The 12,602-nt window shown below is 45.5% G+C and overlaps 1 protein-coding gene across 1 annotated transcript in view; it reads left to right on the top strand.

Moving 5' to 3' along the window:
* Nucleotides 1–12,602, top strand: part of DENND2B (DENN domain containing 2B) — a 134,184-nt gene that overhangs the window by 98,199 nt on the left and 23,383 nt on the right. The window contains exons 4-5 of the mRNA XM_049780994.1: nt 3,387–3,523; nt 12,139–12,290. Coding sequence (XP_049636951.1) covers nt 3,387–3,523; nt 12,139–12,290 — 289 coding nt within the window. The remainder of the gene's footprint in view (nt 1–3,386; nt 3,524–12,138; nt 12,291–12,602) is intronic.

The raw sequence follows: 12,602 nt of genomic DNA, 5'->3' as shown, positions 1-12,602 counted from the left end.
GGCCACATCTAAGAATCATCAAGTGGGTTTCTTAGTCAGGCGTATTGTTGGTGATCTGGACTGCCCAGCCAGCTCCGTAGGGACTCAGAGCTACAGCTGCTGGAGCTAGGCAAAGTTGACAGGCCTCTAAAGGGCGTCAGCAGGGAGCCAGCTTGCTTTGGAAAGCCTATCCTCATACCTCTTACTGCATTTTCTTTCTCATTCAGACGGATGGGCATTCATGTTTAATTTACTTTTGAGGGGCCGGAGAGATAGCATGGAGGTAAGGCGTTTGCCTTTCATGCAGGAGGTCATCGGTTCGAATCCCGGCGCCCCATATGGTCCCCCGTGCCTGCCAGGAGCAATTTCTGAGCCTGGAGCCAGGAATTACCCCTGAGCACTTCCGGGTGTGACCCAAAAACCACACACACAAAAAAAATTTACTTTTGAAGATTTTTAGCTCTAATCCCATGCCTCAGTCTCCATCCAGCATATCCTATCTCATACAGAAACTCTCTTGCCATATGCTGGGAGTGTCCATGGCTAAGAAAACTTCTGTTTGGGCTCCACCAATATGCTCACTGATTTTTTAATTCTCTCATAGCCTACCAAGAGTGTTTGTATTGCCTGTATTCATCTATTCCTGCAAACACTCATCTTGGGCTTGCTGTGCACCAAGCCTTGAACTGTTCAGGGGCACAAAGAAACAGTAAATTCCTGGATCCTTGTTCAAAGGTTTGGGTTTGCCACAAAGAAGAGAGGCACAGTCATTCACAGCTATGCTGGATTTCATCAATCAGTGTTGGATCAGTGTGAGATAATGCAGGGACTCTGAAGCAGGGATATCTCAATTAGACTGAAGAGTGAGGGAAGCCTTATTCGAAGAGGGTATTAAAGAACTAAATTTAGAATATCACGGGGCCGGCAAGGTGGCACTAGAGGTAAGGTGTCTGCCTTGCAAGCGCTAGCCAAGGAAAGATCAGGACCACGGTCAGGAAAGAAGTTAGCGAGGTTTGAGAAGTGCTGATGAGTACATGAGCCTGCAGAGCTTATATATCTTCCCCCACATTTATAATGAATATTCGTACCCGTATACCATATATGGTGGAGTTGCTTCATGTCAGAATTAATTGTGCATATTTAAACCTTTGCTCTTGGGGAAAGAAAGGTGGGAGGGAGAGGGGGGAGAGCGAGCAAGTGAGAAAGCGACTGAGAGGGGGGAGAGAGAGTGTATATTTTTCACAGTTAATGAGGTGAGACTATTTTATTGGCCTTTATACCAGTTAACACACTCATCTGCAGACTCTGAGATGGTAAGTTTGAACTTGTTGTGCCATGTATAATTCTTATATTTATATGCTTTGCAGTTTTTGGGAAAAATGCCAAATATTGGTGCTGATTATAAGTGAAAGAAATTTGTTTCAAAGATTTGGTCAAGAAACTAACTTCGGGGCCGGGCGGTGGCGCTAAAGGTAAGGTGCCTGCCTTGCCAGCGCTAGCCTTGGACGGACCGCGGTTCGATCCCCCGGTGTCCCATATGGTCCCCCAAGCCAGGAGCAACTTCTGAGCGCATAGCCAGGAGTAACCCCTGAGCGTTACTGGGTGTGGCCCAAAAACCAAAAAAAAAAAAAACAAAAACAAAAACAAAAAACAAGAAACTAACTTCATTAGCCTTAACAAAAGACCATGTGTAAAAAAAAAAAAAGACCATGTGTTGGTTCTTGTGTTATATTTCTGAGGTGCGATCCAGGATAATTTGGCTAAATATGTTTTGTATCTTGATTGAGGAGACACCTCCATGCCTATGATGTTAATAACTCCATGAGAGGTAAATCTCTGACCCAAAGGTCTCTGTGCACCAATATTTAGGGGTCACTTTCAGCCACTGAATATTTAACTAGGGCCAAAGACAGAAATTTGGGAAATAATCAAGTTTGAAATGATAGGTGTGGTAATGCCTTGTCAATACTGGGTCCTAGAAAATGCAAAGTGAACAAAAACTTTCACTGATCTCTGAGTGTTTCTGGCATCTCAAAAGCAAGGGAATGGAGAATACTGTGAAGTTTCTGCCAAAGTAGTCATGAAATATATGCCTGTGTCATAGAGGCCCAAGAATGCACCTTACTTTAGTATCTGGTTGTTTGAGTGCTGCAGAGTAGCATTCAAACTATTTAGTAGCAATTCAAACTATATAATAGCCATTCAAACTAAGAAGAAGATATAAGCCTCTTAGGACACTTGGCCCCCAGGACTCTCAGAAGTTGTTGTTTATAAAATAAGAGAAAGTACTTTTATTGACTGAAAGACCTAATATTACTCAAAAGAAGAGGGAGGTGCTAGTGGATGAGGGAGGAATTCACTCTGAGTTTTCTTCTTCTTCCCTTCCCAGAAACCTATTGGAACCTGCCTTAGATAGGGAGTGAACACAGAAGGGTCAGCAAAAAATACTGTGGCTCTGTGTCTGAACTGCTAAACAGGCTACAGTGCAGTTTTGGAATTTGATAGAAAAGGGAAGGTTACTTGAGGGTTGGAAGTAGCTTCTGGGTTTAAGTTGTCCTAGTTCTTTCATTTCTCTTTTTTTTTTTTTTTTTTTTGGTTTTGGTTTTTGGGTCACACCAGCAGCACTCAGGTTTATTCCTGGCTCTGCACTCACAAATCACTCCTGGCAGTCTCAGGAGATCATACGCGATGCTGGAAATCAAACCTGGGTCCATCCCAGGTCAGCCTCGTGCAAGGCAAATGCCCTACCACTGTGCTATCTCTCCAGCCCCTAAATTATTCTTTTCCTAACTCAGAAGTAATGTAATTTTTTTGAGGTTTTTGCCTTCCTAGTTTCAGCAAACAATCCATTATTAACAGCTCTCCATTCCCGAACCCCCAAATACCTGTACATCATCTGTAGTGTCAATCATTTATGAGTTACTCAGGGCAATGGCAAGAGCACCTTATCTGCCAGGATGCAGATGTAAATGTGAGATGAGACCCTCAATTCTAGCAGTCAATGAGGTACTTCTCAGGAGGATACTTCTAGGGCCTGAAGGCTCAAATCAGATGCTTAAGCCCTGGCATCAAATAGCCTGGAAGAGTTTCACCTCTCTCAATCTCTTTGAGATTCTCTCTCATTTGTGAAATGCCACAGAGAAGCCATATGAGGATTAATGAGAACTCATTGAAAACATTGATAAAATAGCTTATATAACCCTTTCTATCTGTAGTACTTGTCATGGGGAGTATTTGCAGCCATAAGGCTAGGGCCTTTCAGACCATCTGTCTCTTCATTTGATGGCAAATTTGATTCCTCTTGGATGATTTATGGGAAGGACCTCTAGTTTTGGCAGTTGTGATGGCCATTCCCAACAAGGGAGCAAAATTAGTTCACTTGGAATGACGCTTACTCTTTCTCACAGAAAATCCTTTGAGTTTGAGGATGCATCCAGTCTCCAGTCCCTGTACCCCTCTTCTCCCACTGAGAATGGTACTGAGAGCCAACCCAAGTTTGGATCCAAAAGCACTTTAGAAGAGAATGCCTATGAAGATATTGTGGGTAAGTAGTGGTAAGGGTGGCATGCTGCTTCTTCTCCCAGGGTTACTACAGAACAAGAGTAAAAGAGCAACCCACAGATTACATCTTATTCATTTCAGGCCCAACTTTTTCCTCCCCTATAAGTGATGCTCAAGGGACTCAGGAAACCACTCCCAGTGATTCACTTGGCTGAGAGGTTAATGCACTAACCTTAGGATGGGTGCTACTCAGGCTCTGTGATACTGGGGTTTACTCAGACCACTCCAGAAATACCCAGTGATATTTAGGGGGTTCTCCGGGGCTGTTACTAGTGGTTAACATGTGGTGCCAGGATAGAACTGGGATCAGTTGCAAACAAAGCATTTACCTTAATCCTTTAACTGTTCCCTGGCCCCCAACTTTTGGAACTCTCCAAGGAAGTGGACATCAGAGGAAACACTCTATTAGCAAAGACTGAGCAAGTAAGAATCTGGATGAACTGAATGAACTGAAACCCAGATGGCCTCTAATAGACAAAGGCTAAAACCATAAAACCATATCATCCTTTTCTTTTTAGAAGGTTTGGAATCCAATTGATAGTTGAGGTTTTTTTTTTGTTTTGTTTTTGTTTGTTTGTTTGTTTTGGGGCCACACCCAGTGGCTATCAGAGATTACTCCTGGCTCTGCACTCAGAAATCACTCCTGGCAGGCTGGGGGACCATATGGGATGCCAGGGATCGTACTAGGTCTGTCCCAGGATGGCCACATGCAAGACAAATGCTCTACTTCTGTGCTATTGCTCTGGCCCCCACTTGATTTTTTTGAGTTCTCTTTTTCCCTTACAAAAATGATGATTGTTTATAGTAACAGCAGCAGTAATAATAATACTAATAAGTAATAGTAGTAGTAGTAGTAGTAGTAGTAGTAGTAGTAGAAGAAGAAGAAGAAGAAGAAGAAGAAGAAGAAGAAGAAGAAGAAGAAGAAGAAGAAGAAGAAGAAGAGGAGGAGGAGGAGGAGAAGTAGTAGTAGTAAGAACACTCTATAAGATTATTATTAGATGGGTAAAATATTTATCAATATATCTTGTACAGGGGCTGAAGGGATAGTACAGTAGGTAGGGCATTTGCTTTTCATTCAGCCAACCCAGATTTAGTCCTGGCCTGGCAGTTCTTCAGGACCTCCTGAGCATTGCCAGGAGTAATTCAGGAACTTGAGAGCATTTAAAATAGACTCTGCCTCATCATCATAGATATTGGCTGAAGATCCAGGATTCTTGTATCATTTACAAAGGACTTTACAGGTATGATACCACATTCCCGTGGTGTCCCCTTGCTCCCAGGTCCCATGAGCCAGTGGGAGAAAGACAAATAGAGTATCTGCATGCATACTTTTAAGGACCCCTAACTTTCTTCAAGGTGCTGCTAGCAACTCTGTTCAATCTTAACCCTACAAGAAGCTGGAATGATGGCATATTGGGTAGGTCATTTGCCTTGCTTGCAGCTGACCCAGGCTTGATCTCAGCATTCCATATGTTCCCCCAAGCCTATCAGGAGTGATTTCTGAGTGCCACCAGGTGTGGCCCATACACGAAAAAAAACTTTGCCCTATAAGGAGACAATATTATTTTGGCCAGGAAACAAAACTTCCTATATCTTCTAGGGCTAGTCTGGTACTACCACTGGAAGTCCTGCTCAAAAGGACAGAAATGCATGGAAAACTATCTTTGAACAGGTAGCAAATGGAGGAGGGTCTTGTATTTTAGGATCAACAAATGACTATGGTATAAACTGGGTTGGATTTTTGGTTGATTTTCATTTTGAAATATGACTGTCTTTTCTTCATTGGGAGCGTTAGTTCTGTTTTGCTGCATTATGAACTGCAGATCTGCCATGAAGAAAAGAGAAGCTGTGTGTCATGTCCTGGTTCACTCTTCTCTCATTTGGCTCAGTCTTCTCTTTGCCTGTGTCTTTGTCTCTGTCTTAAGCCTCATGACTGGGGCCTTGAGGCCCGGAGAGATAGCACAGTGGTAGGGCATTTGTATTGCACGCAGTCGACCCAGTAGGACCTTGTGGCCCAACAACCAGCCAGTCAATAAATAAATAAAGTTAAAAAAAAAGACTGGGTCGAGTCTTGGTCAGCAAATGAAGGCTATGCAACTTTACTGGGGAGCCCTCCAGATCCTCATAAGACTGAGGTACCTTCAAAAGAGCTGCTTTTCTATTCCCTTGAGCTGAGCTTAATATTTCAGTTTTGTATTTATGCATTGTTGGGCCCATGTTTCTGAGGACATGCAGCAGAAAAAGCTCAGGCCTGCTTTCCTGTGTATAGTCAGTCTATCAGTGGTCCTCAAACTATGGCCCGCAGGCCACATATTGTATTTGTATCTATTTTGTTTCTTCATTGCAAAATATGATATATGCAGTGTGCATAAGAATTCGTTCATAAGTTTTGTTTTTACTATAGTCAGACCCTCCAATGGTCTGAGGGACAGTAAACTGGCCCCCTGTTTAAAAAGTTTGAGGACCCCTGGGTCATGAGAAATCAAAATCATGATGGGAGGATAATAGAGATCTCTAGAACAACTACGTGTTTGAAATGGAGGCCTTTTCCCTAACCACTGATAAAAAGACATCTTTGTGCCCAAGGCTTGGGTATAGAATCTGTAGGTAGAGGCATCTGCCATTTCTGTTCTCTCTTCCTCACTTTTTTAGTCTCTTCTTCTTTTTTTTTTTTTTTTGGTTTTTGGGCCACACCCGGTGACGCTCAGGGGTTACTCCTGGCTATGCGCTCAGAAGTCGCTCCTGGCTTGGGGGATCGAACCGCGGTCCGTCCAAGGCTAGCGCAGGCAAGGCAGGCACCTTACCTTTAGCGCCACCGCCCGGCCCCCTAGTCTCTTCTTTGAGATGGCTTGGGCAGCCTTTCTGAACTGCCCAGGAATTGCAGGTAAGCAAGTAGTTTTGCATTATCCAATATAAAATGTAAGAGAAAAGAGCAGCATGAACCTGTTTAGAAATCCATGATTTCAGATCTCTGGGATTGTATGGAAACAGTTTTTTTTTTTTTTTTTTTTTTTTTTTTTTTTTGGGTGGTGGTGGTGGCGGCAGGACAGTACAGGGTATCTTGTCCTAGAAACCTTCTTAGGTCAGGTTAAGAGAATAGGAAGTGGGAGTGGGAGATGTGTGTCTTTTTCCTCACAAAGAAAAGGAGACTGTGGCAAGAAAATTCAGGAATAGCTGGTATGCTTCTTGGATAGATAAGCGATAGCTAGAGGATAGGACTAGTCTGCAATGAGATTGGAGTTGGCATATTCAATTTAGTTGCTCGCCTAGCTGGACTTTGGAGCCTTGAACGAGGGTAGGAAAGTGGCCAGATCCTGAGTTTTGCTTCATCTTTCTGAGGGCAGGAGTAAATTTCAGTGTCTGGTTGGTTAATTCAGTGCTTTGGGCATGTTTCTTTCCTCCAGTTCCCCACAACAACCTGGTCAGGGAGCCACAAGGGAAATATATATGGGAGACATTCTTTATCACTTAGATTCTAGTTGCTTTATCCCTTTATCCCTCCCTGGAGACAGGCCCAAGAATTTGACCCTCTAGAGCCTGTAGGGAGACCCTTACTGCTAAACTCTGAATGGCAGTTTCACTTTTTGCGTCAGATTGACCATTGCCTCTGACTTCCCAAGAGTCTTTTTTTCTTTCTGTTCTTGGCCCAGTTTGTGTTCTGCAATGTTAAGTGTGTTTCTGGCTCCCTTTGGATTAGGCAACTCTTGTGCTCCATTCACTTAAATGAGGACAGAGGGAGCTTTGTTTGGGGACTGATGATGGAGCTGGGAGAGCAATATCCATCTTAGGTCTCCCTTTTGGACACCTCTGATTGAAGTGGAGCCCTGGTAAGTCAGTGGTTGAGAATCAGTTGGCCCAGAGACTCATGTCTTCACTGTGAGTAGTAGACTTGAAGAGGGTCTATAGGGTTCAGTGACCTCCCACCCATTGCTAGGCATGATGCCTAGGGAACTGGGTGAGGAGTCTTCCAAATAGGCTGAGGTTTACCCTGCTAATTTGAAATCAAAGGGTTTAAAATAAAATAACTTGCATTACTGTTTCCTAGGGCTGTTAATGCTCACCTGTCTGGCTTGACAAGTGTCCTGGGAAGATGCTGTTATTCTACAAAGTCTTAGAATCATTTGCATTCTGACCTTGACACTTAAAAATGCACCCAAGGAAGCAGCTTGTTAGAGAGTTATGTGGAGTGGCTTCGGCGCCTGACCAGGGAGCCTGGACTGCATTCCTGCAGAGATTCCCACTGCCATCAGCTAGCTAGGCGGAGAGAACGGTTCCAGGAACTCGAAAGGGATGCAGACTGGGGACATGGCCAGTGAACCACACAGCATAGCTTTATGGGCCTCAGCTCTGTCTGCCTTCTCCTCTTATTGGCCCCTAAGCTGGGAAACAGGATTTTTTTTTTTTTTTTTGAAACAGGAATTTAGGTACCTACAGCACAGAGACTGCAGTTAAGTGGCAGTGAAAATTGGTGCCTGGCCTTCAGGGCAGTGGGGATTGTATGGGGAAGTTGGTTGGGGGTCAAGGAATGGGAGGAGTAGGGTGTTTCTGAGCATTATCCTGACCTTTTTCTACTCTGAGGGAGAGAAGGAACTGAGAAACAGTTGGATGGAGCCTGTGGAGAGGAGGGGAAGCTGCAGATCCAGGGCCCTCCTATAGCAGGGTGTGGTCTAAGAAGCTTAGGATAGTTCGGAGAAATTCTCAGTGTCTATGCACATATATGACACACACCCCCTTCTATTGGAATTGTTTTTTCCAATCGTGTATACCTTGGAGATTTGAGGAGGAGGGATCGGCACTTATGGCTAACGCCAACGACCAAAGCTGCTGGGAGAGGGGAGGCAGGGCTGAATGGGGCTGGGTTCTTCCTCTAAGTGAATGAAAAGATAATAGAGAGCACAAGTCAAAAATCCTGGGGCTGGATCAATAGTTCCTAAGGTGTTTGCCTTGCATGCTGCCAATCCGAGTTTGATCCCTAATACCCCATATGGTTCTCCAAGTCTACCAGCAGTGATCTCTCAGTACAGAGCCAGGAGTAAGCCCTGAGCACTGTTGAGTGGCCCCAAAACAAAACTAAATTCTGGGTGATGCCAATGTCCCTTGTCTCATGGGCAGTGCCATGAAGGATTGAACCCTATGGCTTCCTCATCTGGACCTGAGGAAATGGGCTACACAAGGCCAGGTCTACGGGGAGGAGGGTCCGATTCTTCTTTGCCCTTTCAGAAGCTGTATGGATTGGGGTATAGATAGAAACTTGCCATCTGACTGGCTTCTTGTCTCCCACCTGTGCCCTGCTCTGTCTGCACTGTTTCTCCTGTCAGCTTTGGTCTCTCTGGCCTTGCAGTATTTCTCACCCTCAGAGTGAGCCACAGACTTATTCCCATCCCTGTTCTGAGCTATTGGTTTGCTGTGTTTCCTTGTAGGTTGAGTTAGTAGGTCTGGGACTCAGCATTTGTTTGGTGTCTACACATTCCTTACTACTTGTAGAAGTGACTGGGGGGGGGGGTGTGTGTGTCCCTGGCAGACAGTTCCAGAGGGCCATTGGGATATATCCAGGAAGCTTAGAGTGGTAGGTGAACTGGGGCCTTTGAAGAGATCAGACAAAGACTGGGAGGCAGGACTTGGGTTACAGCCAGGATTCATTTCCTGGAAAAATGATTAGTGACCCGGTTGTATTAGAGTGTGTATAACATTGCTTGAGAAGGAAGAGGCTTGAATTAGGGCTGGGAAAGATAATCAGACAATTGGGGCTTTTCTGAAATTTAGTTCCCAAGAAAAGTTCTTGTAGGAACCTGTTACTTCTGATTGTGTTCTCTCCAGTTGTCAAAGAGGTGCAGAAACCTTGGGCACCTGCTACTTTCCTGGACCCCAGTTTCTCACATGTATTTCTTGGTGCTTTGGATTTTGTATGAATGTTCACAGCTCTAATTCTGGGGAGAGAAAGCACTTTTCAGGAGAAGGAAAGAGGGAAGAAAAAAATTTGCCTTGGGACTTATGTCAGACACTTATAAGCTATTAGAAATATTTAGGGGAGGGAATGTAGCTCAGCAGTAGAGACCTTGCCCTGCATGTATGAGGCCCTAAGTCTAGTCCAAGGTACACAACACACACAGAGAGAGAAAGAAATATCTATCTCAAGTATGGTTATTAATGAGAGGGGGACATTTCATCCATTTATTCATTTATCCATCCTTCTCAAGGAACATTTAGAGTTATTTTTGGTCATTATGTGGTATCAAGAAACAAGGGAATGAATTGCTCATCCATTTTTTTTTGTTTGTTTGTTTTTGGCCACACCCATTTGATGCTCAGGGGTTACTCCTGGCTAAGTGCTCAGAAATTGCCCCTGGCGTGGGGGGACCATATGGGACAGGGGGATCGAACCTTGATCCTTCCTTGGCTAGTGCTTCCTTACCTCTAGCGCCATCTCACCGGCCCCTGAATTGCTCATTGAAAAGCATCAAAGGTTTAGACAAATTCTGGTCTAAGGGAATTGTGGCTTGGTGATCCTGGAGATTGGGGAAGGATGGGGAGGACTCGGATTTATCATTCAGCCCCCGTCAATTTGGATTTGCTGACTGTGGCATAAATGTCCTTCTTGACCTGCTCTGCACAGTGATGCTCAGGTCTTTTTTGCCTAGATCAGGAAGAGATTGTCTTGATGTTTTCCACTTCAGCCATTTCCAAAGCCTGTAGAGGATATGTTGGTGAGGGACCAAGAAGCATAGGGCCTGACTTTTCCCTAAAAACCCACAGTAGAGTGGGCTACAAGAAAGATGGGGGGATGCCTGATTGGCTATTTGACGTTGAGGCATTGTGGCTAGGCCAACTGTGCTTAGTCAGAGCTCGGGAATAAAGACAAGTCATTTTCATAATATGACTGTGTTACAGGAAGAGGTTCACTCCACTGCTGGGGACTCTGGTATTGCAAATCACTTCATCTAGCCCCAAATGCTTTCTCCAAGCATCCTTGACTCAGACATTCGTAGGGCTTGGTCTTGCTCCCAGTCAATCTAATGAGCTGTGCCTGAAATTTCCCCATCACACCTTTCCTCTGTTCCTCACACCTTTCAAAGGTTTTTTTCTTAAAAAAATTCGTTGTGTTGTGTTTTTTCTTTCATGTTAATGTGAATATGATTGGGGGAGGAGGGAATCTTGGCTTTGGAAATGAAGAAACTTGCAATCATGTGAGCACTGCACTAGGAAGTTAACATTCTTAGTATCTTTTGTTTCTAGTCCTAAAGCTCTTTCTTGTGGTTGCCACTGAGAAGTGGTACTTGCATTCCTCTAGGGTGTGAGGTGCCCCTATGGGACAGACATGGGGCTCAATGGGTCATCCAAGCTCATCCTGCTGCTTGAACAGAGGGAAGCCACAGTCCCTCTGTTCTCCCCTTGTATGCAAAGCCACCTTCTGGTCACTGATACCTAAACCTCAAGTCCCAAATAGTGACAGGAAGAAAGGATCTTCAAAGACAAGGGAGAGAGGCACAGAGGGCTGGGTTCTCACATTGCTATGATTCTGCTTCAGGGCTGAGCCAGGAATGATCTGATTTGTGATTTACTATATTTGTCTTGGGGAGGAGGCGGTCAGGGCAGAGGGCACGACTTAGGAGCAAGAGATTGATCTTAAGGGCAGTGACTGTGTTTGGACTCTCAAAGGTTTTCTGGTAGTGCCTATTCAGTGCCTACTGCCCAGCACTGATTTAGAAATTAGTCTGGAGAAGCATAAGCATAAGCCCCTCCCACTCCATCCCTTTGGCCCAGACTCCAGCCTGTCACACCTCCCTTGAATCATAGCAGGAAAGTTTATTCCAAAGGGGCAGTGACGGCCATTCCAGTTCTGCTGAGGTCAGCCACAGAAGAAAGAGCGTCTCACTGGAGTGAGAGATCTTTGAACAAATCTTTAGTGAGCATATGTTCCTTGCTAATCAGGATTTTGGTGCCAGGGTGACTCAGCGGGCCCCAGTGAGCCCCTGCTTTCAGTGTTGTGGAGCTATAGAGGAAAGACAGGGGCCTCGAAAAGCCCCTCTCCCTAGAGTCTTAAGTGATATCCTGGGCCCATCCCCCAGAAGTGGGGCCTCTTCTCTTAGGGGAGCAGTTGGAAAGGGCCAGCTGTGTGGCCTCTGAAAGCTTTCCCCATCTTGAACTATATCTCTGGGACTTTCGGCGCAGCAGGACTGGAGCCAGGGAAGGCTGCCTGGTGCTGGCTCTCTCCTCTGTCCGGGCACAGGCAGGGGTAGCCAGGCCAGTCTTGTGCAATCGCGAATTTAGAAAGCAGAGGCCAAGAGGAGACTGAGCTGAATTTGGGGGGGGGGGGTGTTGGGGATTGGGAAGGGACTCAGCTTCTGGACTCCAAGCCAGGATCTGTGTGTAGCCTTCTTGCTGCAGACTTGCAGCTGTGTGACTCATGAGCTGAAGGGGCCAGGCAGAAGCCATTCTCTTTGGTTCATAGGAATTCTGCCTGTTTATATGTGTTTGTGTGTGTGTGTGTGTGTCTGTCTGTCTGTCTGTCTGTCTGTGTGTGTGTGTGTGTGTGTGTGTGAGAGCATGTGTTTCCTTCTTCCCTTCTCCCCCCTTCGCTAACTTTTTTCTTCTTTGCAGGAGATCTGCCCAAGGAGAATCCATATGAGGATGTAGACTTAAAGAGTCGACGAGTGGGCCGAAAATCCCAGCAACTGTCAGAGAATTCCTTGGACTCCTTGCACAGGATGTGGAGTCCTCAGGACCGGAAGTACAACTGCCCGCCCACACAGGTAACCGCAGCCTTGTTGCTGCCTGTCTGGGCAGCGTGAAGGTCACAAGGGGTCTGGCCCACTAGGGCCTCCTGCTTCCGCCCACACTTCCGGAACGTGGCAAGGTGGTGACCTCAGGGGAGAGTACAGTGTGGGGGAGCTTCTGCCTCTGGCAGAACCTTCTGGAAGTCAAGACTAGCTCTTTGGGGCATCTTTTTCTGTTGTTCATTGTCCACCCTTTGAGCTTCTCAATTCAGCCAAGTCCCCCAGATAGTCTCCTGCCTTACAGGAATTTTCTGTGGAAAGGGAAAGCATGTGGCCGCAGTTAGAATC

The sequence above is a fragment of the Suncus etruscus genome, chromosome 9, assembly GCF_024139225.1.
Source record: "Suncus etruscus isolate mSunEtr1 chromosome 9, mSunEtr1.pri.cur, whole genome shotgun sequence".
Lineage (NCBI taxonomy): Eukaryota > Metazoa > Chordata > Mammalia > Eulipotyphla > Soricidae > Suncus > Suncus etruscus.
The sequence above is the reverse complement of the archived record's forward strand: the minus strand, read 5'-3'. Positions and strand labels throughout refer to the sequence as shown.